General features: G+C 37.7%; 1 protein-coding gene across 1 annotated transcript in view; it reads right to left on the bottom strand.

Moving 5' to 3' along the window:
- LOC149533398 (myosin-3-like) overlaps positions 1 to 24,201 on the bottom strand; it is a 166,088-nt gene that overhangs the window by 94,879 nt on the left and 47,008 nt on the right. The window contains exons 10-11 of the mRNA XM_089806981.1: positions 15,095 to 15,198; positions 14,850 to 14,988 (exon numbers count right to left, since the gene is read on the bottom strand). Of these exons, the coding sequence (XP_089663107.1) occupies positions 14,850 to 14,988; positions 15,095 to 15,198 (243 nt within the window). The remainder of the gene's footprint in view (positions 1 to 14,849; positions 14,989 to 15,094; positions 15,199 to 24,201) is intronic.

The raw sequence follows: 24,201 nt of genomic DNA, 5'->3' as shown, positions 1-24,201 counted from the left end.
CAGTGAGCACTCCTATACACAATCTTTTGGGTAGCCTCCCAAGATTATTGGCTCACGCATTGTTGAAATTCCAAGAACAACGTGATCCAAGAGAGAGGACTGCAAGAAACAAATACAATAGTACGAAGAGGGGAACCAAACAGAGAAGAAACCACACGACACAAGTATGCACAACATCTCTAGCAACTCCAAATAATTAAAGCCCTATCTACTGAATAAGGATAGAAGGCAAAGTACTAGGGAAGAGACACAAATACAAAAGAAAGTAGAAATTACTTTAAAGGTGTCTCTCTAGATTCAAGAACATAATAAGCAGCGACAACGACTACAACAAGAAGTCAAAAAATCTCTTTGTCCTCCCAACCGGAATGGTGCTCTTACAAACATTGAAGGTGGAACACAACCCATGTCGTAGGAGCAGGAAGATATTGCAAGAGAACTACCACTCTCAAGCACTTCCTAGCTACAAAAGGGGCCTGACGAGTTTGACACAAACAATTGGGAGGGAGACTATAATGACAGAACCATCCATAAACTTGAGGAAGTCAGTGGCAAGGAAAGGGTTCTTGAAGGAGAGATAACAAACTTATTTGAAAGTACCTTACAAAGCATTGGAAATCTTTCCATATCCGAAGAGTCGAGAATACGAGCAAAACCAAAAACTCCTGGGAGGAGAGTGTATCGGTACTACAGGGGTTGTGAAGGAAGAGATGGAAGAGAAGAGGACTTGTGTCTATCTGAAGGTACGAAAGAAGCATGGGGAGGCAGAGGAGTAATCAATCCACCTAAGTCTAACAGTGCAGGGTGTCGATTATAGGAGAGAAATGGTGAACACCCCGAAGAAGCAGAAACTTCCCAAATTTAGTGGGGACGGATAAGGGAGACCCAATCTGCCACTACTAAACATGTGTGACCATATGGGAGGCGAATTGTCAAGATGACCACGAATGTTGGTTGACGATTGTCTCAGCTATCTTACAAGTAGTGATTAAATCGTACACAGACCTCCCAGTGGGTTCAAGAACTTGGGATAATTTGAAACTCATATTTCAAACAAAATTCAAATTGCTTTGTGATGATGACGAAGTGGTAGCGAAAATTTATAATACCCACCAAGGAAAAAATGAGACAATAAAAAGCTACCATTGTATGCTAAAGGAACTCATTAGCAAGTTAGACACCTAGCCAATAGATGTCTTGGAAAAAAGATGGTTCATCGAGGGACTAACTTTGACCATTCGAAAAAAATTGAAGGCAGTACCCCCATCCTTCTATAGAAAGGCAGCAAGAAAAAGACATCTAGAGGGAAGAAGAAAATCAGCGATGATGATAGTACCAATGGCGACACTGAAGGGAAAGTCTCGAACCATACGAGCATTCCAGAAGGATATAATGAGGATGATGAAAGAGATGCAAGAGAGAAGAAAACGAAGGAGGGTAAGGAATTGTGGTGAACCGAATGTAGAAGAAACGGACATACAAGGACCAGCTTCCCAGAGAAATCATTTTGTGACATCTTCCAAGTACTCGGAATACTCCATTAAGGAGTGCTCGTATAACTTAAGGAGAGCTCTTCGCGCAAGGATAGCAAGCAATGCCACCCACTACACTACCAAGATTGATAAATTTAAAAAGCCTTGTCAGGTAGAGACCGTAACAACCAAGGAGGAAACAATAATAACGGCAACACTAACACACCAAGGAGATGTATGAAGTATGACGTGAAGGGGCGTCCCATGATACAAATTTGTAGATACAATAGGAGTTACTTCGCGCGAGACTATCAGAGCTAGCAAGGTGGTGGAGGCATGATGTGCAAATGGTGTGGTCAAGGCAACCACGACGATGTTCACTATCTCAAGGCGAGTGAACATGATTGATGTCACATGTCTTGTGATAGAAGTCTTGTAAATCACAAGGTTGTAGGCAAAATAAGCCATGTACCTTGACCCTTGTACGGAGAAAGAAAGATTGAAGAAGCAAGCAAGGACATTGAACGGGCAACGAAAGAAGAGCTAAAACAATCACCTGGCATTGACAATATTCCCCCATGATCAACAATATTTCCGTATGATCAACATCAGAAGCCACTATCATACAGCAGATAATGCAATCTATAGTACAAGTACATGTGGTAGATCTCCTCGAGACATTACCACAACTGAAGATGGCTATCACCCATGTAGGTGATATCAAGGGCGATCAAGAGAACAGTAAGCCCATGGGTAGTAGTTTGACCAATGAGATAGAGAATGGAGGCTCCATGAAGGGCATTTCCACAAATGGCACAACAAATCCAATGTTGTTGGCAGTCGTTGTGGGAAGGACCTTGGCAATAGTCGAGATGGAAATCATGAGGCAAACAATGACTAGCACCATGTGGATGGTGGCTTGGGCCTAAATGTATTGCCAAAGGAGACATGGAAGGCCCTCAGCAAGCTAACACTTAGGTTGCCAACCTTACAAGTAGGCGCTAACTAGCATGGCATTCAACCAAATGAAACAATATGACCTAGAAGGTTATCATTAGGATCCAACAATTCTTCCTCGACTTTGTTGTCATCACCCTAGAAAAGAAGGGGTATGAGGCCCTTGGCAGAGGTTGCTTCATTAAAAGAAAAGCTAATCACAATTGGAAAAAGAACATACTCTCTATTGAGAGTGACAAAAAGAAAAAGTCATCAATTTGCAAAACCAAGCGGTAACCCACAAACTAGCATCAAGCTTTGAGTCCAAAGGGAAGTAATTCAACATGGAAGGAAGGATTGAACCCAACAATGAAGTGGTACCGAGACTAGGGGATTGTTCGAAAGACAAAACTAGCTCCCTCAATGAATTGTTTTACTAGCAGATGGAAGAAGTCTTTCACCCAAGTTGCAACTTGTTGAAGACTTCGAAAGTCGAAACAAAAGAAAAAGATACCTACCCCAGAGTACAATGAATACAAGTAAGGCGTGGCGAGGCTAGATGATATCCCTAGCCACTGGTTTGAAAGGGACAAGGGGGTGTAATATAAAGAATCGAGCATAGAAAAGGTGAATTTTGGGAAGGAGGATGACCCAAAGGTAACCCTCAGCGGGGATGACTACAATCCTATACTAAAGACAACAATATACAAAATATTCTTAGAATACAAAGGATGTGTTCCCAGAGATATATAAGGATTTGAAGGGTGTGCCACTGGAGCTATATGTCCATCAAATCCCCTTGGTACTAAGTGCACAACCCGTACAAAAGAGATCGTACTATAGGAATAAGAACTACAAGCCAAAAGTTTAGGAAAAGAAATTGAGAACATGTTGGATGTAGGGATCATTTTCAAGGTGCGAACAAGTGATTGTGTGTCACACATTCTGTTCTTTTTTAAAAAAGAAGTCAAACAAATCCAATTTTTTGTAGACTTCAAATGTTTAAACATCCTCACAATCAAAGATCCCTTCGCTATATCGTTCACTGAGAGCATACTAGAAGAGGTGGCAGGGCACTAGTTGTACTCGTTCATGTGTGGGTTTTCTAGCTCCAACCAAATTAGTATCACCAAGGATGACAAAAAACTACATTCGTTTGGAAGATGAGATGTATGCATAACACAAGATGCCCTTCGAGCTACGCAATGCTCCTACAACCATCTAGAGAATCATACTCCATACTTTTGACAAGATGTCAGTTGGAAATTTCAAGGCCTTCTTGGATGATTGGTCCATATAGTGATGACGAAGGGCATTACTAGCACTCAACTCGAAGAAGTGTCGCTTCACGGTGCCACAAGGTAAGCTACTTGGGCATATAGTCTACAAAAAATGACTAAAGAGAGTTTTTGATAAAGTATAGGTTATCATTGCTATGGAAAGCCCGGACGATGTGACAGAAGTGAAGTCCTTAGGTAATTTCATTTATTACTAGCGATTAATCAAAGGGTTTGTGGAGATCTCATTTCCACAGGACAAGCTAATGAGGAAAGGCAAACCATTCACCTAGGGGACCAAGCAAGAAGAGGCATTCAAAGAACTCAAGTCCAAATTGGTAAGTGCACCTATTGTTGCATATCTAGACAAGGATAAGGAATACTGCATACAAGTGGATGCCTCAAACTATGCTCTTGATGCCACCCTAGCACAAGTTAGCACAGGACTGTTGGACCATCCAATATACCTTGCAAGTAGATTGTTATCAAGGGCTTGAAGGAATTACAATATACTAAAAGGGAAGCCTTGAGCATGATGTACGCCTTCCAAAATTCCTGACACTACCTCCTTGCCAACCCCTTCACATTCTACATGGACCACAAAGTACTTATGTACTCGGTTAACAAACCCATCATACAAGGAACGGTAAGTTACTGGTTGCTCTTGCTCCGAGAGTTCATGTTCACAATTATCGTACACTTCAAAAAGAGCCATGTCTTTGCTGAACAATTGTCCAAAATAAAATCAAGAGAGCCTACTGACAGGGTAAACGAAGACTTTTTGGATGCTCATTTTTTCCAGATAGTAGTCTTACCTTCCTCGTACAAGTATATTGGCTAATACCTCTCCACTTCCACATTTCCTTGGAGATGCCACCAAATGAAAGGAGAAACCTAGGATTGAAAAGTAAATAATTCAAACACATCGGCAGGTGGTTATACAAGATGGGACTCGACTACGTGCTACGCAGGTGTGTCATGGAGGAGGAAATTTCGAATGTGCTAAGGAAGTCCCACTAAGGGTTGGCAGAAGGGCACATGTAACCGAACGCTGCCACATAGAAGGTACTATTGACAGGGTAGCAGTAATCAACCTTGCACACTAATGCTCAAGACTGGATGCTTGCATGTGACACTTGCTAGAGTTCGGGCAAGCCATTACAAAGAGACTTCATGTTGTTTCCTTCAAAGCCCCATAAGTTGGTTGAAAGGCGGTGTTTGGCCTTTGTCAGACCTTGAAGGTAAGTATTGCACAATAGTGTAGGAATATAGTGGTAGCTAATAAATATTTGACAATGTTGACAGAGGCCAAGGCACTTTTGGATAACACAACACTTAGCACAACTCGATTTCTCTAAGCAAGTTGTGGAATGCTCTGGCATACCCATATCTATCACCATTGACCAAGGAGTGCATTTTTGAACCAGGTCATTCGGAGCATGATGGTAGAATTTTGGATATTCCATAACTTGTCAAGCCTATATTACCCTCGAGCCAATGGGCAAGAAGGGCCTACAAATAAATTATCAGTATCCATTTTGTATAAAACCTGCAGAGAAGAACAAGGAAATTGGAAAGAAAGACTGCCATCCATACTCTGGGTGTGTCGAACCATTAATGATGTGACAATAGGGCACACATCCCTCCCCAATCATGTACTAGCAAGAGGTCAATAAAGTTTCTGCTTTCCTTATCTCTGAATCAGACTTTTAATTCAGTCTTTAAATGTTGAGAATGGTCTTCTAAGAATTTTGAACATTGATGAAGTTAACATCTATCTTGATGCAGATCCAATAATGAATAATCGACCTTTGATTGTGAGGGAGTAACTCTGAAATAATTCACAGGATATAGCTGCTTAGCGGAGCAAACCTTGTTGTAACTGTGTGTCCTCAATCTGCATCGATAACCTCCCTATATATCCTTCCTAAAGGTTATGTCCCTCAAAGGGACATAACCCTTCCTTAGTTAACATAATTAATACTGCTACAAATCGGCAATCAAAATAAATAAACATGATAACAATATTAATGTTTATTAATTCACTTCTTGAGAAGTCACCGGCTCCTAAGGAAAATAATTTAATGCCAACATAAATGATATATAAGGGTAAAAGAAGAAGTACGGTCTGCACTTCCAAACCTATAGGTTTCTCTGCTTAAATATACTTAACACTCCCTCTTAACTTGATAATCCTACAGAGAGATATTATATCTAGCAACACCAATACAGATGAATAAGCAAGAATTAATACTCTATATCTATCTAACTCTTCTTAGTATGAGGTATCATAGAACACATGATACAAAGTCATATAACTAAACCTGTGATATGACAAATCACTGCTACTAGTGATAATATACAAGATAAATCTAAAGAGTAATTTAATTTCTTCATTTATCCAAGTTGTGACTCATAGAAATTGGTATTTCTATATGACAACAAGATCCTGAGTTTAAGATCCACCAAAATACAGGATAAACCCGAATAATACTAAAATTCTTCCTTTATCGAAATTGTGACTCATAGACGTAGCAATGTTTACATCACAATATGATCTTGAACTCATCTAGATCTTACAATAGAACTCTACTGTTTAGCACATTATCTAAGAGATCGTCATCTCTCATAATGTCTTTTATACAAGTGTTCATTATCTCAGAGATCGTCACCTCTTAAATAATGAATACAAATGGTGAAGTACATAAAAGTCAATAGCCTGACAAATAAAATTATTTTATTAATAATTTGAAGAACACAAATGAATTACAATTCAACCATACCAAGTCTTCTCTTGAAGTGATCTATCTTTACTCCAAATAGAGGTTTGGTGAGAATATCTGTTGTCTGATCTACAGTGCAAATGTATTCTAACTTTACAGAATTCCTGTCTACCATATCTCTTACATAATGGTAAGTAATTTCAATATGTTTGGACCTGTCATGGAAAACTACATGCATTGAAAGCTTGATGGAACTCTGATTATCACAATGAATAATCATAGGACTCATGGCTTTTCCCAAATAATCCTACAAGTAACTTCCTTAGCCAGACTGCTTCTCAAAAGGCCATTGCTGCTGCAATGTATTCGGCTTCTGTGGACCTCTGAGCTACTGAGGACTGCTTTCTGCATATTCAAGATATCATAGCTAATCCTAAACAGAACCAGCATCCTGAAGTACTTTTTTTGTCTTTAACACTTCCACCCCAATCTAAATCTGTGAATCCATGCAAATCTAAAGCAACTTTCTCATATTTGAGTCCAAATTTTAGAGTGACTTGTAAATATCTCATAATGTGCTTAACTGCAACTAGGTGAATCTCCTTTGGCTCACACATAAACTGACTTAAGGGATTAACAGCATAACAAATATCTGGTCTTATATCTACCAAATACATAAGGGATCCAATCATCTGTCTGCAGAGAGTAGAATCTATGGAAGGTGATTTTGCTACTGCTTCGTTAAGTTTATGTAAATTAGTATCCATTGGAGAAGACATAGACTTGCAGTTCCACATTCCAAATCTCTTCAAAATATCTGATGTATACTTTCCTTGACTAACTATGATACTTTCAGAATTTTGTCGTACTTCATACCCTAGGAAGTAATGGAGAAGCCCCAAGTCTTTCATCTCGAATTTTCTAGTTAGATCTTTCTTGCACTGATCTATAAGATGATCATCACCTGTAATTAATAAATCATCAACATACAAAATCAGAATTACCATATCATCTTTATCTCTTTTATAATATAAGTTTGGATAAGATTCATTCTTGGAAAATCCTAAGTTGGTGAGATATTTATCAATTCTTTCATACCAAGCCTTTGGAGCCTGTTTAAGCCCATAAAGAGCTTTCTTGAGCCTGCAAATAAAAATGTTAGGATCATGAGTTTCAAATCCTTCAAGTTACTCCAGATAAACTTCTTCTATAATCTCTCCATTTAGGAATGTTGTTTTTACATCCATCTGATGTACTTTCCATCCCTTTGATGCGGCAATTGCTAAGACTGCTCTAACGGAGGTATATCTGGCAACAGGAGCAAAGGTTTCTTCATAGTCAATTCCTTCTTTCTAAAAAATCCTCTGGCTACAAATTTGGCTTTATACTTCTCAATACTAGCATCAGTACCATGCTTTATTTTAAATATCCACTTGGAAGAAACAACAGATTTTCCTTTAGGTCTAGGAACAATTTGTCAAACATCATTTTTCATGATAGATTGGTATTTTTCTATTTTGGATAAATCACTAATGTTTGTTGTATAACTAGAGAATTTTTTAGGTCTTCTGCTTTCTCTAATTGTTTCGGAAGGTGCAGCAAAGTCTTGAGCTTCTTCAACTGTTTTAATGGCCCAAAGTGGTCTTTTCTTTGAATTTTCTTCAAGATTCATATTCTGAATTTCATCTTCTATTTCTTCTAAGTTCTCCCTCTGGGACCCAGATTCACTATTTCTTTCAGAACTAGGTAAATGAGAAGGTTCATCAGAACTTATGGCTCTTTTGAATGCAAGATCTTCTTCAAAGATTACATCCATACTAAGTTCAATATTTTTCTGTTCAGGTATGAAAATCCAATATGACTTAGATGTTTCAATATACCTTACAAAAATACCTTTCCTCCCAGAGGGTTCTAGCTTGGTTCTCTTTTCTTTTCGAACATGGATATAAATAGGAGACCAGAAAATTCTAAGATGACTTATATTTGGTTTTACTTTAGTAAATACTTCTTCAGGGGTTTTATCATTAAGATAGGAGTGAGAGCTTCTATTTTGAATATATACAACAGTACAAGAGGCTTCTACCCAAAGATAATATTCTAGATTTTGGTCAAAAATCATAGATCTAGCAGCTTCTATAATTGTCCTATTCTTTCATTCTGCTACCCCATTTTACTCTGGATTATAAGGAACAGTGTACTCCCTCTTAATCCCTGATTCTTTACATAACCTTTTAAACAAATCTGAGGTACATTCTCCTCCATTATCAGTTCTAAGGGTTTTAATTTTATTCAAAAGTTTTCAATTAATGTTTTGAATTTTTTAAGCCTTTGTAGGATTTCTTCTGATTCCTTGCATTTTAAAAAATAAATCCATTGTTTCCTAGAGAAGTCATCTATGAACAAGATATAATACCAGAATCCTCCAAGAGAAGGAACAAACATAGGTCCACATAAATCTGAATGAATTAATTCTAGTACATTATTTGTTTTCTTAGTACTATCATGAAAAGGACTTCTGGAGTTCTTACCCAAAGCACACCCTTTGCAAATACTTGGGTGGTCTTTATTTAATTTCGCTAATCCAGTAACCATCTTCTCCATAGTTGATAAAGTTTTGAAATTTAGATGTCTTAATCTTCTTTGCCATATTTCATTTGTATCTGCAGCTTCGTAAACTAGGGCTTGAATAGATCAACTAGATTCTATATTCAATTCATACAAATATCCTTTTCATTGACCAATGAACTTTTCTTTCTTGATGGAGGAGTTCTTAGCCCAAGTTAATACTTTGCCATCTACAAATGCAACATTGTGTCCATCATCTTCAAGTGTTGTGATTGAGATTAAGTTTCTTTTAATTTCTGGTACATAGAGTACACCTTTAAGAAGAAGATATTTCCTGATTTCAGTTTCAATGTACAATTTCCAATTCCTTCAACGGAGTGTGCTGAGTTATCACCGATAGTAACTTCACTGTTAACCTTCTCTGATAAAGAATCTAGATTTTCTTTGTATCCTGTTATATGTCTAGAAAATCCACCATCAATTACTCATGCTTTATTTGAAATTTCATTTCATAGAGAGGAATACAAAACACGGTTTTCAGGATCATGAGTATCTTCTTCTCTAATAACATTTGTACAATTTGCTTGTTGTTTGGAATTTTCAGGACAATTAGATCTATATTGTCCAAATTTTTCATATTTGAAACACTTTATTTTAGATAGATCTTTCTTGGGCTTTCCATTCTTTTGATTTCCCTTTTTCTTCTTGAAACACTTCTTCTCGCCCTTATAGGAGTTTGTATTAAGAACATTAAGTTCTTCATCTTTTGCTTTTGGTTTCCCTCCTTTCTTTAGTTTTCTAGATTCCTCTTGAAGAAAATTGTTCTTAAGTCTGTAAAAGTCCGGAAGATTATCTCTGGCACTTATTCCTTGTGCAAATGTCTCCCATGAATCTGGCAATCCATCTATAGCCATAAGCGTTAATTCTGTATCACTAATTGTGGTTCCTATGCTTGATAGTTCATCTCTAATGCCGACAACTCTTAGGAAGTAAGAATTTTTCGATTCTCTTTTCTTTATCTGAATGTGATTCAGTTGCCTTTTTAGTGCGAGAACCCTAGTTGCATTGTTTACTTCATATGCATTTTGTAATGCATTCATCATATCAAAGGCAGTTTGATGTTTTGTAAGCATAGGTATGATATCATTTTTTACTCCATCCAAAATGATTTGAATAGCTTTTCTATTTCCTCTGCTCCAGATAGATTTGTAAGGTTCAACTGGGGGTTGTTTGGATGCTCCATCAACAAATTGTTTTACATCATTCTCTTTAAAAATCATCATGATTCTGAATTTCTAGGCATCAAAATGTTCCTTCCCATCAAATCTATCCTCAGGTCTGATTGTGTATGCCATAGAAGATAGGAGATTGTTGGTTGATGTATACGAAGTCAGATTACTGAAATTTTGCAGAGCCTAGGTTCAATTACCAGAGCTCTAATACCATGTAAAGTTTCTGCTAATTCCTTACCTCTGAATCAAACTTTTAATTCAGTCTTTAAATGCTGAGACTGGTCTTCTAAGAATTCTAAATATTGATGAAGTTAACACCTATCTTGATGTAGATCCAATAATAAATAATTGACCTTTGATTGTAAGGGAGTATCTCTGATATAATTCGCAGGATATAGATGCTTAGAGGAGCAGACTTTGTTCTAATTGTGTGTCCTCAATCTGCATTGATATCCTCCCAATATATCCTTCCTAAAGTGTATGTCCCTCAAAGTGACATAACCCTTCCTTAGTTAACATAATTAATACTCCTACAAGTCAGCGATCAGAATAAATAAACATGATAACATCTAACTAACAAAATGTGTTAGATTAGTTAAGGTTTATTAATGCAGTTCTTGAGAAGTTGCTGGCTACTAAGGAAAACAATCTAATGCCAACATAAATGATATATAAGGGTAAAAGAAGAAGTACGATCTGCACTTTCAGACCTGGTTTATCTACTTAAATATACTTAACAAGGTTGTGCTACCTATTGAATACATTGTACCAAGCCTATGAGCGGCAACTGAAAATTGGTTGGGAGACACATAAAGCTTAAAGGAACGACTCCTTAACCTGTTAAAATTGGATGAACGATGGCTCACAGCACAATGGGCAACAAAGGTGGCTCAACGGTGGAGGAAATTCAGGCACAACAGGAACCTCTAACAAGTGAACTTCTAGCCAAGGCAATTTATTGTGAGGTATAACATGTCATAACAAAATTAAACCTAGCAAGCTCAATGTATGTTGGCTTGAATCCTATAAAGTAAGAGAGGTGGGAAACAATGTCGCTGTAAAACTTACTACCCTAGATGACAGAAGGATTAGGGAACCAGTAAACGGGTCTAAGCTGACAATCTACCAAGAGAGGAAAGCAAAGACTGTAGCAAAAATATGTTGGGATCCGAGTAAACGAGATTGGAGAGGATCCAATAATCAAGAAAAACCATACAAATGAGACCTAGACTAAGCAATGTCGATGATGGATCCCAAGGAACAAATGGCAAGGAAATACTTGGAGGGTATAATGCACTTTTTCGACATCAAACTATATAGGTGATAATAAATTGGTATTGGGGATGGAAGGCACCCTACAAAGGGAGAAGAAAAGGTTTTTTTACTTACGACATTGATGAGTAAGTAGACGAACAACGTGAAAACAAGCAGGCAGCCAAGGGCAAGACCCTAGAGGAAGACTTAAGAGTAAGAGATTGACCTAGAGGAGATTGGTGTCACCCTTGGACAATGTCTAAAGATGGTAATAGAAACAGAAAACTTGTTTATTTCCGAGGGAAAGGTATGTAGATCAACTTATCTGGAATCGTGCGAAGGACAAGCCCCATACAACACTACCTCAAATGCATTATGGAGAGTGATAACAAATCTAGCAAACCCTCGACAGTGAACAAAGAGCAACCAAAAGTACAAAGCTAGATACACACATCGAAGCTACAAAGGTGAGGGACCATGCCTTTAGTGGACCAAATATTTTACTTGGAGTACCTTGGGACATGTTGCAAAAATGGATGCTATAAAACACCTCCAAGCACTTGCATGTGGTAGTATACCTCCAAGGTTAAGGTCTAGTGTAATGAGAAAAAGGATTAAAGATTAGACAAGGCGACAAGAATAATGAGAACAAACTCGAGAATAGGATGGGAGTCCAAGCAAACAAAGAGAAAAGGAGAACAATAATGCAAAAAAAAGCACTAGAAATTTTTGAAGGGAAACTTAACAAGGCAAAACAAAGAGGTGAAACCGCAAGGACAAAGGTAAGGTATGTTATTAAAATTGAGCAAAAGTTAAAAGGACGAAGATTATGAAGGTTGGAATAAAAAGTAAAAGGGTTGAAAAAATAAAAAGAGAGTAATAGTTAAAAGATTAATGATGGAGGGATAATAAAAGAAATGAGAAAATAAAAAGAGGTAAAGAGAGCAAATATAAACGTCATACCAAAGTAAAGACATTAGCTTTTTTTATTAAATTACATGCTATGTTAGAAGCCTAACCCTAGGAAGAGCCAATAAAACATCTTCTATGGAATCGTGTGGAACTCATATTGCAAGGAGAAGAATTGCATTGAGAGCAACAAAGTGGAGTTAGACAAATCCAAAGGAAGCACACACAACTATATGTCGTACAGACTGGAGTGATTTGCAAGGTAATCTCTATGTCATACACCATACTACCATCCAGGGGAAAATTCCACTAAGTTCAAACACACCAATCCCACATACAAAAGCCATCAACCGTATAAGTCATGCAGGTGACACAAAAATTACATAGGGTCATACTAGAGGTCATACGAATCGCAACACACAGAAATTGCCAAAGAAAACTGCACGAAATCGTAGGAAAGGCATCAAACCCAAGCAAGTTGTACAAAGCATACAACGTACAAGATTCAAAGAAGAGAGTAAAGAATTTCAGGTCATACAAAACCACTGTACACCAACACAGAGAAGATGTACAAAAGTCTAGGGAGTAAGCCAGCGGTCTCTAAAACTAGGATATCATGCACATCCATAAGGAGGCTAACATTTGTACGCTCGAACACACTGGAGGGGCACATCACATGAACATTGTACAGACCACAAAGAGGGACATCCATCATTCTATTGATTCTACAACTGCCACAAGAGAGGGTACAGCAGAAGTATTGGAGAGGGATAAAAGTAAGGAAAATGATGAAAGGAAGCTGCCGCAACCCTGAAAAGGACAGTTGTGACATTCAATATAATATTATAAAGTTGGAGCCATAACCAATAAACCGTTATAATGACAGATGGTCACTTCAAGCAAGAAGGGAATGTTGCAGAAAGATTAAGATGAATATATTACAGCAGAGAATCTGATATTTGAAAGTGTTAAAGGAAGCAAGTGTAGGGCCTGGTGGGCAAGCACTCCAGAAAATCACCCCTTGAAGGATTCTCTACAAAAAGCTCAGGTAGACAAATTGTTCCTGTGCCCATTTTCAACCTCAGAGATTTCGAGCAGGTATAATGCTGTTATCTATTAGCTGGGTGGTTTATTTCTGTCTTGAAAAGCTTTGGGGAGTGTTCTATGCAAGGTTGGGATGTTTGAAAGACACTTCCAGTACTGTTTTGACTTACAACATTGGACAGAAGACCTGCAGCTTCTCATACTAACATATCATCCCTGTTAAAACTCATTTCCAATGTGTATTGTACTCTAAAGATTAATTTCCATCCTTCATCTGAGGTATTTCTCAATGGGCATCTTACCATATCATGTATTTCATGTATTGTGATCTCTTGTGTGTGATTTTACATCATAACATTTAAAACAGCAATTTAGGAATGCTGACTATTCATATCAGAAATATGTGACAGCAGTTGTGACTATGTTTAGCAAGTATATCTTCTTGTTTTCTCTCATTTGCAAAAAATTAAATACAAATCTAAGGTGGTTATTATATTTTGCATTAAAAGAACCTCAAATGTTCCTCAAGAAACAAAAATAGAACACAAGGGTGCCATCCAGAGCTATTCTGGTCAGGTCCAAAGCCTAAGCCAAACTTATTCAACGGTACATCGAAGTTGGAAGAAAAATATTTTGAATGGCATTAGTCATCAAAGCAGGTCCAACAGAACTGAACTCCAAGTAAAAAATATTGGATGGGAAATTATATACAAATTGAGACATGAAATTAATAAGTATTGAAGCATTCAAGTTGTTATCAAGAAAATAATAAGAACGCCTGATTAAATAACATCAAACCTACAAAAATATAATGTAAATGCAACACAAATAAACATATTAATTTGTAATATCATGCTTAATGTAGTTTGTGAAGTTATTCAAAGCAGTCAAAATGAAATCGTGTTAACGTTAATTAAATACAAATCTAAGGTGGTTATTATATTTTGCATTACAACAACCTGAAATGTTCCTCAAGAAACACAAATAGAACACAAGGGTGCCATCCAGAGCTATTCTGATCAGGTCCAAAGCCTAAGCCAAACTTTTTCAACGGTACATCGAAGTTAGAAGACAAATATTTTGAATGGCATTAGTCATCAAAGCAGGTCCAACAGAACTGAACTCCAAGTAAAAAATATTGGATGGGAAATTAGATACAAATTGAGACATGAAATTAATGACTATGGAAGCATGCAAGTTGTTATCAAGAAAATAATAAGAATGCCTGATTAAATAACATCAAACCTACAAAACATAATGTAAATGCAACACAAATAAATATATTAAGTTGTAATATTATGCTTAATGTAGTTTATGAAGTTATTCAAAGCAGTCAAAATGAAATCGTGTTAACATTAGTTTTGTTTAACTGAAAAATAATGCTACAGAAATTTAATATTATAATATTCCTAAGTGGACATGAGTATTCCTACTCACCTTCATCATTATCAACTCTCACATGGCGTTCACCATCAACAATAGAAAACTTAATATTGCCAAGCCATAATACTGCAGAAAGTATTCGAAATATATTTTCCTGATCATCTGGACTGATTTCAAGTACATTTAAGGCTTCCTGTATAAAGAATCAGCCTTCAATGCTCCCAAACAAACAAAAAACAACTAAGCAACTACGTTTACTCAGAATTAATCACTTCATGGTACCGAAAAACAATATTTACCAGCACCAGTTGGAACCTCTCAGCATCGTCTACTTCATCAATTGCTAAACAGTTGCTCTTGTTCAAATAGTTGTATTCACTGGCTGGCTTCAAATTCAGCTTTTCTGCATCAGAAATCAAAATTCAAATTTTAAAAAAAAATTAAGTCTTCAAAAAATCATCGATAAAGGTAGCCTCAAATTCTCATTTTTCAAGCTCAAGAAACTTCTTATTACATTAACAAGTACCTATATATATATATATATATATATATCAAGGTTGCACGGGGACGGGGGTACTTGGGTACTTAGGGTACAAGTATGGGTATGGGTACAGCTTTATTTCAAAGCAGGCGATGTGGGTACATGGACAGGTCGAACTTTTTTTAATATTTATATAAAATCTAAAGTTATGAGTCATGACAATGGTTTTACAAAACAAGTACAGTGATAAAGTTTGCAAACGCAATGTATTGTTTTCAGTTTCAAATTTGCAATATGTTTGTAATAATAATATATGATAAATGGTTGGATGCATAACAGAGAACGCAGATTTTAACATGAACAAGAAGATCATAAATCATATAACAATGACTTATTGCAAATGATAAACTGGACAAGATGACATAACCTGTTTGAAGTGGTCAAAACATCTTTGCGCTGCCTCTGTCCATGTGAAGGCTCCTTTCTTGGTAAGATTTGTCAAAAGTGTGGCAATTTGTGAGAATCCCCTAACAAACCTCTTGTAAAAACCACATAAACCAAAGAACCCCTTAAGTTGTGTGAGGTTTGTGGGAGTAGGCTAATCCACAATAGCTCTAATCTTTTCAGGATCAACCCAAAAGCCATCGGCACTAATGATATGCCCAAGGTAAAGGAGCTCGGTCATGCCAAACTCGCATTTTGATTCCTTGGCATACAATGACTCTCTATCCAGAATAGGTGACACCTCCTCCAAATGCTGCAAGTGCTCCTCCCAGGTCTTACAGAAGACCAAGATGTCATCAAAGAAGACCAAGATGAATCTCGTCAATTGCCCCCTGAACACCTGGTTCATACAACTTTGAAATGTGGCAAGTGCATTGGTTAGCCCAAATGGCATAACCATAAACTCGAAGTGACCACAGTGACATCACAAGCTTGTCTTCTTGATGTCCTTTGCTCTCATCCAGATCTGGTAGTATTTGGATCCAAGATCGATATTGGTGAAGAAGCGTGCACCATGTAACTCATCAATTAGCTCATCAACCCTAGGAATGGGATACCTATTTTTTATTGTTCTTTTATTTAGTGCCTTGTAATCGATGCACATGCGCATCGTCCCATCCTTCTTTGTATGTGAATCCCTAGGCTGAAATATGCTTTTAAAAGAAGGTGCTAAGTCACGAACCTTGTTAGTGGCCTCCTGTAATGTAGTCGGGTCATGCCCCTTGAACCAAATCCTCAAGGGATCTGAGAGTCCATCCATAAATAGCACTGCTAATCTCCTCTCTGAAATATCTGTAACCAACACAACTAACCTCTGAAATTCACTAATGTATGTCTCAACTGATCCCCACTACTTGAGTTGTGCCAACTCTTTAAACTGTAACTCGAGATCTTTGGTATCAAATCTCTCTATGAGTCTCTTAGTCAACTCCTCGTAAGATGTGATTTAATTATGTCCCAAGGTTACCATGCCATGGTGCCACCACTAATGCGCTGGGCCATCCAAATGAATAGCCGCATACTTGATAGCCTCCTCCTCAGTCATCGGATTCAACTAGAAGTATGTATCTACCTTCTACACCCAAGATCGTGCAGTCATCTTCCCTGAGGGATCATAATAAGGTAAAGAAAGTTTCCCAACTTTCTTTCTCAGCTCAAAGTTTTGATTTCTCCCTCCTGCTCTAGGCATGTGTCTCATCCTCAAGTCCATATAATCTTTGAGGGAAATATCCGCCTAAAACTCCGGTCCACTAGCCTCCCAATCCCTCGTGAACTGATCCTGTAACTCTGTAATCTGCGGTTTTATTTACTGGTTGAACCGGATCTCTGGGTAGAAGAGGTCTCAAGCTCGTTGTCCAAGCTGGGCGTGCAACATGTCTAAAGTTATCAGCCTCATTCCCATTGTTGCCATGTTCGTTATTATTACCATTAATGTTATTCTCAAGACCATTGTTGTTACCTCGGCCTCCATTATTATCATTGCCCCCATTTCCATTGATTGCATCATATCCATTCGCCTATTCTACTCCTGTTGCATACGCTATCGCTCCTCTAACATACCTAGTAACCATTTGAACATTACCTCCTCTTAATCTGGACCGGCATTCCTGCCTCCGCCTAGTCCTATATTCCTATCATCTCAGTCACACATATTGTTGTCTTGTTCAAAGAATATCTCCTCTATGTCTGTATGACTGGATTCTATATCCACCTGCACGGATGAACTAGACTGCTCGCTCTATGAGTCTGCATCTTTGTTATCTTGCTCTGGTATGGCCAAAGTTAATGGCCTTTGTCACATGCTCAAACATACATTCTAAACCTGTTTTATTTCTGACTTTAGTGTTTTGACATTTCATCAAACACTTTTCATTTTATCCGGTTGTTACAAATTCCCTGTAAGGCTTCCACAGGATGGCAGGACTTAAAGCTCTGATTCCACTGTAATGGACACCCTAGAAATGCTCAAAAACGAAACCAATTGTTGATAGGAATTTAGTCAAATAATGTGCATCCAACTCTTAATTTCTCGGTTAAATGTTTAAACCCCTTTATGGCTCTAGAAATAAAATGTTTGTTTGTTTTTTTATGTCTTTGCATAGATTTGAAACCACATAATATGTACAAGAAGGAATTTATAATAATATGCAAACTGAAGATTGAACTATTGCTGAAATAATATTAATTTTCAAAATAATAAAATCAAATACATAGCAAACTTTTCAACTCACTAATTACTCCAACATTATAAGATAATATTCAATCAGTCCAAAACCCTCATAAAATCATCCCTTCACAATGGCATAAGTGTCATCGGACAAAAAGCGAGAATGATATGAGCAAACAACACCCAATGCGCCTGTAGCTGGAAATGCGCCCAATCTGCCTATTAATGAAGCTGATAGCAATGAATTCCAAAGGTCAAACCCCAAGGGAATGATGTCTAGAATGTCACAAGAGAGGATAGACGTCCTCTAATGCCAAGAACGGATCTGCAACTTACACATCAATTTTCTTCTCATATTCAACCTACCGAATGAAGCCACTAACGCTCCCCTTTATTCTTTGTCCAAGGGTCCATTCCACTCACATGAGTAATGTGGGATAAACGATGTGTGATATAAAACATATTAAAATAATTACTTATGTCTCCCTTAGGCGCCACTTTTGATTTGCACACATTCCCATAAAATTTAATATTAAAGTAACACTTCAATATTTTACAACTAAACTAATTGTCACTTTAATAATACTTCAAGCATAAAAATATATTAGCTATCGGACTCCGAATAGCACGAGTGATAGCTCGTCGAAAAGCTCTCACCACAGAGTATCAAATTCAATCACCACAACTAGCCTCCCTTGTGTCCTGCTAACTTACTAAAATTAGTAAGTATACTTGAAACTGAGTAAATAAACTTCATTTTGGCACTAACTGGAGACGACTAGGCTAAAACACTCTAAGATCCATTTAAACCCTTCGTTAACCCTCGAGACCATGTAAACTAAGCTACCGCACACACACTTGGTCGACTGCTTAAGTGGGGACATTACAGTCCGCCCCTCTTGAAATTGCTTGTCCTCAAGCAATCTCAGTTCAAATTGCCGATTAACCTGCTCGCTCTCCCATGTAGCATCATCCTCCAGTAGGTCTTTCCATCTTACCAAATACTCCTTCACTATCCTAGTTTTGAATTTCCTCTATAGGGTGTCCATTACAGTGGTATCAGACTGAGATATGAATTTTGTCAAATAATTTGCATCCAATTCTTAATTTCTCCGTTAAATGTTTAAACCCCTTTATGGCTCTAGAAATAAAATGTTTGTTTGTTTTTTTATGTCTTTGCATAGATTTGAAACCACATAATATGAACAAGAAGGAATTTATAATAATATGTAAACTGAAGATTGAACTACTATTGAAATAATATTAATTTTCAAACTAATAAAATCAAATACATAGCAGAATCTTCCACTCACTAATTACTCCAGCATTATAACATAATATTCCAGTAATGACTTCCCATCTTGCTGCTGCAGTAATATGAATAGTGTCGCGTACTACTACAGTAAAATCTGTCTTCAATCAGTCCAAAACCTTCATAAAATCATCGCTTCATAATGGCATAAGCATTGGACAAGAAGCGAGAATGATATGAGCAAACACCCAATCCACCTGTAGCTGGAAATGCGCCCAATCTGCCTGTTAATGAAGCTAATAGCAATGAATTCCAAAAGCCAAACCTCAAGGGAATGACGTCTAGAATGTCACAGGAGAGGATAGACATCCTCTAATGCCAAAAACGGATCTGCAACTCACACATCAATTTTCTTTTCATATTCAACTTGCCGAATGAAGCCACTAACACTCTCGTTTATTCTTTCTCCAAGGGTCCATTCCACTGACATGAGCAATGCGGGATAAAAGATGTGCGATATTAAACATATTAAAATAATCACTTATGTCTCCCTTAGGCACCCCTTTTGATTTGCACACATTCCCATAAAATTTAATATTAAAGTAACACTTTAATATTTTACAACTAAATTAATTGTTACTTTAATAATACTTCAGGCATAACAATATATTAGCGATTGGACTCCAAATAGCACGAGTGATAGCTCGTCAGAAAGCTCTCACTGCAAAATATCAAATTCAATCACCAAAACTAGCCTCCCTTGTGTCCTGCTAACTTACTAAAAATAGTAAGTATGCCTAAAACTAAGTAAATCAACTTTGTTTTGGCCCAAACTGGAGATGACTAGGCCAAAACACTTTAAGTTCCCTTTAAACCCTTTGTTAACCCTCGGGACAATGTAGAACTAGGCTAACGCACACAAACTTGGTCAACTGCTAAAGTCTAACGCAAGCACACTTTGTCGACTGCTAAAGTGGGGACATTACAAATTCCTCCAACAATATACCTCTAGATCTTAACCAAGAATATAATTATTGTTTTAGAATTAAAATAATGATAGATCCCAAGTGGGGACATTACATATGTATAACTAACATTTAACATGTATAACTAACATTTAACATGAGGGCCTGTGTAATATTTTACCAGCAATTTATTGATGTCTTAACTACTCTTTACAAGAATATTGAAATGTATTTTGAGCTGTTATATTTTACACCTCCTTAATGAGGGTTTCAGATGTTTTACCAGCATTAAAAAGGTTCACAATCCCTTGTTTGGCACATGGAAGAACATTATTGTTGTTTATTAACCTCAATGATGTACATACCCAACATATGAATAGGAGGTTATGATATTATACCAGCACATTAAATAACGCTTTTTATCATCTATTTTCAGCACTTAGGAAAGTGTTTTGACCAATTTTTTTTTGTATTGGAAAAATGTTTATACGAGTACCTGTTCCGCACTTAGTATTGTGTTGCTAATAGTTTCTTCCAGCCTTAGTAAAGGGAAGAAATTATACAATTTACTTGTAACACTTAAAATATGTTGTCCATAACTGGCATTTCAAATTTTGGATATGATGTGTGTATCCAACATTTGAAATGAGGATTATATAGCACCAGCTTAAATTGTGGTTGAACCATTTCAATTCAAACCTTTGGGATTGAAAATGTAATGTTTATCTCATACTCGTGGAATAGAAACATACTATTGTTTCAAACCTTTGGAATTAGAATCGTGTGGTTATTTGAGACCTTTGGAAGTAGATTCATCATGTTTATTCAAGACCATTGGGATCAAAATCATGTTATTTATTTCAAACATTGGGAAATAAAACATGTAATGCCAAACCTAGTGAAGTAAAATAAAGTCTTAAGCACAGACCTAGAAATAGCATAAACTTTTATCAAAAAAAACTATGAGTCTTAACGTTGATTATTTTGTCAAGCATGTAGGGTTAAGAACAAATATAATCCTGTCTCTCTTAATTCACCTTGAGGTTGTGAAATCAAACTGATTATGATTTTGAATTGAGTGTGTAATTGTGCTTGTCCAAGTAAAACCTTCGCCAAGGTACACTGACATGTTAGTGATAGTCAATTCGTTGGTAGCAGATACATTATTGAGTTAGAAGTCATGCTAGTTAGGAGTGCCTATAGTGCATGACAGGCTCACTGTGTAGGGCCAACCACTAGGATTTACCTAACTTCACCTCATGATCATGTATACACACACCTACGAAGGGTCGGGCCCACTTTAAGTAGGAAGTGAACAAGGGGCATCAATAGATCCATGGATCATCACACACCAGCGAAGGGTCAGCCCCACTTCAAGTAGGTGTTTACCGCATAGATTAATTGATTAATGCACACAGATAATGAACAAGAACAGCAACAGTAGTACTCCGTTTATTATTCGCATATGCCAAGATATTACATACAGAGCATAAGATGATTTACAATGATCCCAGACGGAGTATAAATACTTCCTGTCGAACCTTCCCAAAGGGGTCCATCGGCTACATAATAATACTAATCTACCCGTTGGCTACAAAATCTTTACTGATAGCATGAGCCCATCAACTACACAATTTCTACCAACGACATCATCCCCCCCAAAAGAAAATTCATCTCCTAGCAACTTCAAAACTAACAAAAACAGGAGACCACAAAATACAATAGAAAAAGAATATACACTAGAAAGGAGGCTATGATCCTAAAGAATGTTGCTGTCGGTGCAATTCATAGACTTGCTCCGTCCAGATGCTCAAATCCTTCTGAATCCGTGTGTTAACCTCTATCGCTTCCTTCAAGAGAAGCGTTGCATCCATTGCCTTGGTCTTTGCCAACTGTAATTCCTGCTCTGTTGCTTCCTTATCTTGTAATAGTCTTGTACGCTTAGCTACCCACACTGCCTACTGGCTGGCCAAATCTGCATTTACCTTTTCTCTAGCCTCCTTCTCTGCTGCCAGAGACCTCTCCACTGCAACCCTCTTTGCTGCCTTGTCCGCCTCTACACGCCTATGAGCATAGTAGACTTCTTTGTACAATCATACTATCTCGTGCGCCAACTTCTCCATGGAAGTGTTGCACGGTCCCAACTCCAGCTCGATGGCTCAATCTGTCAACATCTCCGATGTCTCAACTGCTGGCCATCCTCTGTCCTCAAAACATGAACAAAACTGCTGCAGACAAATCCCCCTGATATAAGCCCGAACCAAATGTCACTCTTTCCGCTGAGTCATAGCCTACAATGCCACATTGTGTCCCTTCTGCAGTGCAACCCACATATCCTTGAGGTAATCTCTGCATCTGTCCTCATCCAACCCATAATCCTCCTTCAACACATCATCCATGGTCCATTCCCCATCAGTGACCGTCTCTGCCATTCCTGCGGTAATCATGTCCACATTTGGTGCCGCCTCCTCCTTCCCGGGCGCACCCTCCGACTATGGAACTGCCACCTCCTGTGGCTCTGATACGGCAGCTGGTTCTGGAGGGACCCCTCCATGACTGGGTACTGAATGGACAGTCCGACCTCAGCAAGAATGAGCCGGAACTGCTGCCTTAGGAATTCACTCACTCTATCTATCACCTCCATTCTCTCGGGTTGTTATGACTATGCCTCCGTCAACAAGGAAGATGAAATAGTGACCACCGCATCTGAACCAATCACATCCAAACGAACTTGGGGTTCTGGCGCTGGCAACTCTATCAATTCTGGCTCTGCTAGTGTTACAGGGTCCGGCATACGATCCTGGAAAGGTACACCCTCAACCAAATGTTTACCGTATAGATTAATTGATTAATGCACACAGATAATGAACAAGAATAGCAACAGCAGTACTCTATTTATTATTCGCATATGCCAAGATATTACATACAGAGCATAAGATGATTTACAATGATCCCAAACGGGGTATAAATACTTCCCGCCGAACCTTCCCGAAAGGATCCGTCGACTACATAATAATACTAATCTACCCGTCAGCTACAAAATTTGTAGTGACAGCATGAGCCCGTCGGCTACACAATATCTACAGACGACAACGGCAACGGTGCCAAATGTTTACCGCATAGATTAATTGATTAATGCACACAAATAATGAACAAGAACAGCAATAATAGTACTCTATTTAATATTCGCATATGCCAAGATATTACATATAGAGCATAAGATGATTTACAATGATCCCAAACGAGGTATAAATACTTCCCATCGAGCCTTCCCGAAGGGGTCCGTCGGCTGCATAATAATACTAATCTACTCGTTGGTTACAAAATCTTTATTGACAACATGAGCCCGTCGGCTACACAGTTTCTACCAACGACAATAGGAAGTGAACAAGGGGTACCAATAGATCCATAATGCGTGGTAAAGACACCTCGATGATATTTTCCCTCCCAAGATGCATGGGAGCTAAAGGAAGGTAGAATGGAAAACTCAAGTACTTGAATGCAGTAAGAAAACCTATCCTGTACTTGAAAACAAACCTTCAATACCAGATAACGTACAAAACTGGCAAGTTTTTGAAGATGACAAAGATATTATTAGGTTTTTAACTTGTCAGGAGGATTATGAAAATCAGTTCATTGGTTGGAATGGATGTATGAACAAAGAGGATGGCAAGGAAATGCTATTTGGAAAAGAAATAGTTCAATTAAAAACAAATAAAATACCTAAGGGTTTAGTGGCTTTAGAACGAATCTTTGATGAAAGGTAAAGTGCAAAAAATAGCAAATCCACTAAAATCCAAAACGATATTGAGGAAATAAACTTAGGAAGTGAAAATTCTCCCCAAAAAGTTTATATAGGAAGAAGTTGTCATCCAAGATTAGGGCTGCCCTGATTTCTCTGTTAAGAAAGTACAGACATGACTTTGCTTGGAGTTACGATGAACTTAAAGCTTATAGGGAAGACTTGTTTCAACATGAAATACCTTTAAAACCTGATGCGAAACCTTTTAGACAAAGCCAACGCCCAAAAAATCCAA

This window comes from Cupressus sempervirens, chromosome 10 (assembly GCF_028749045.1).
Source record: "Cupressus sempervirens isolate cs-2001-9-10 chromosome 10, ASM2874904v1, whole genome shotgun sequence".
In the NCBI taxonomy this organism is placed as follows: Eukaryota; Viridiplantae; Streptophyta; class Pinopsida; order Cupressales; family Cupressaceae; genus Cupressus; species Cupressus sempervirens.
Note: the sequence above shows the minus strand (reverse complement) of the source record. Positions and strands in the feature narration are given on the sequence as shown.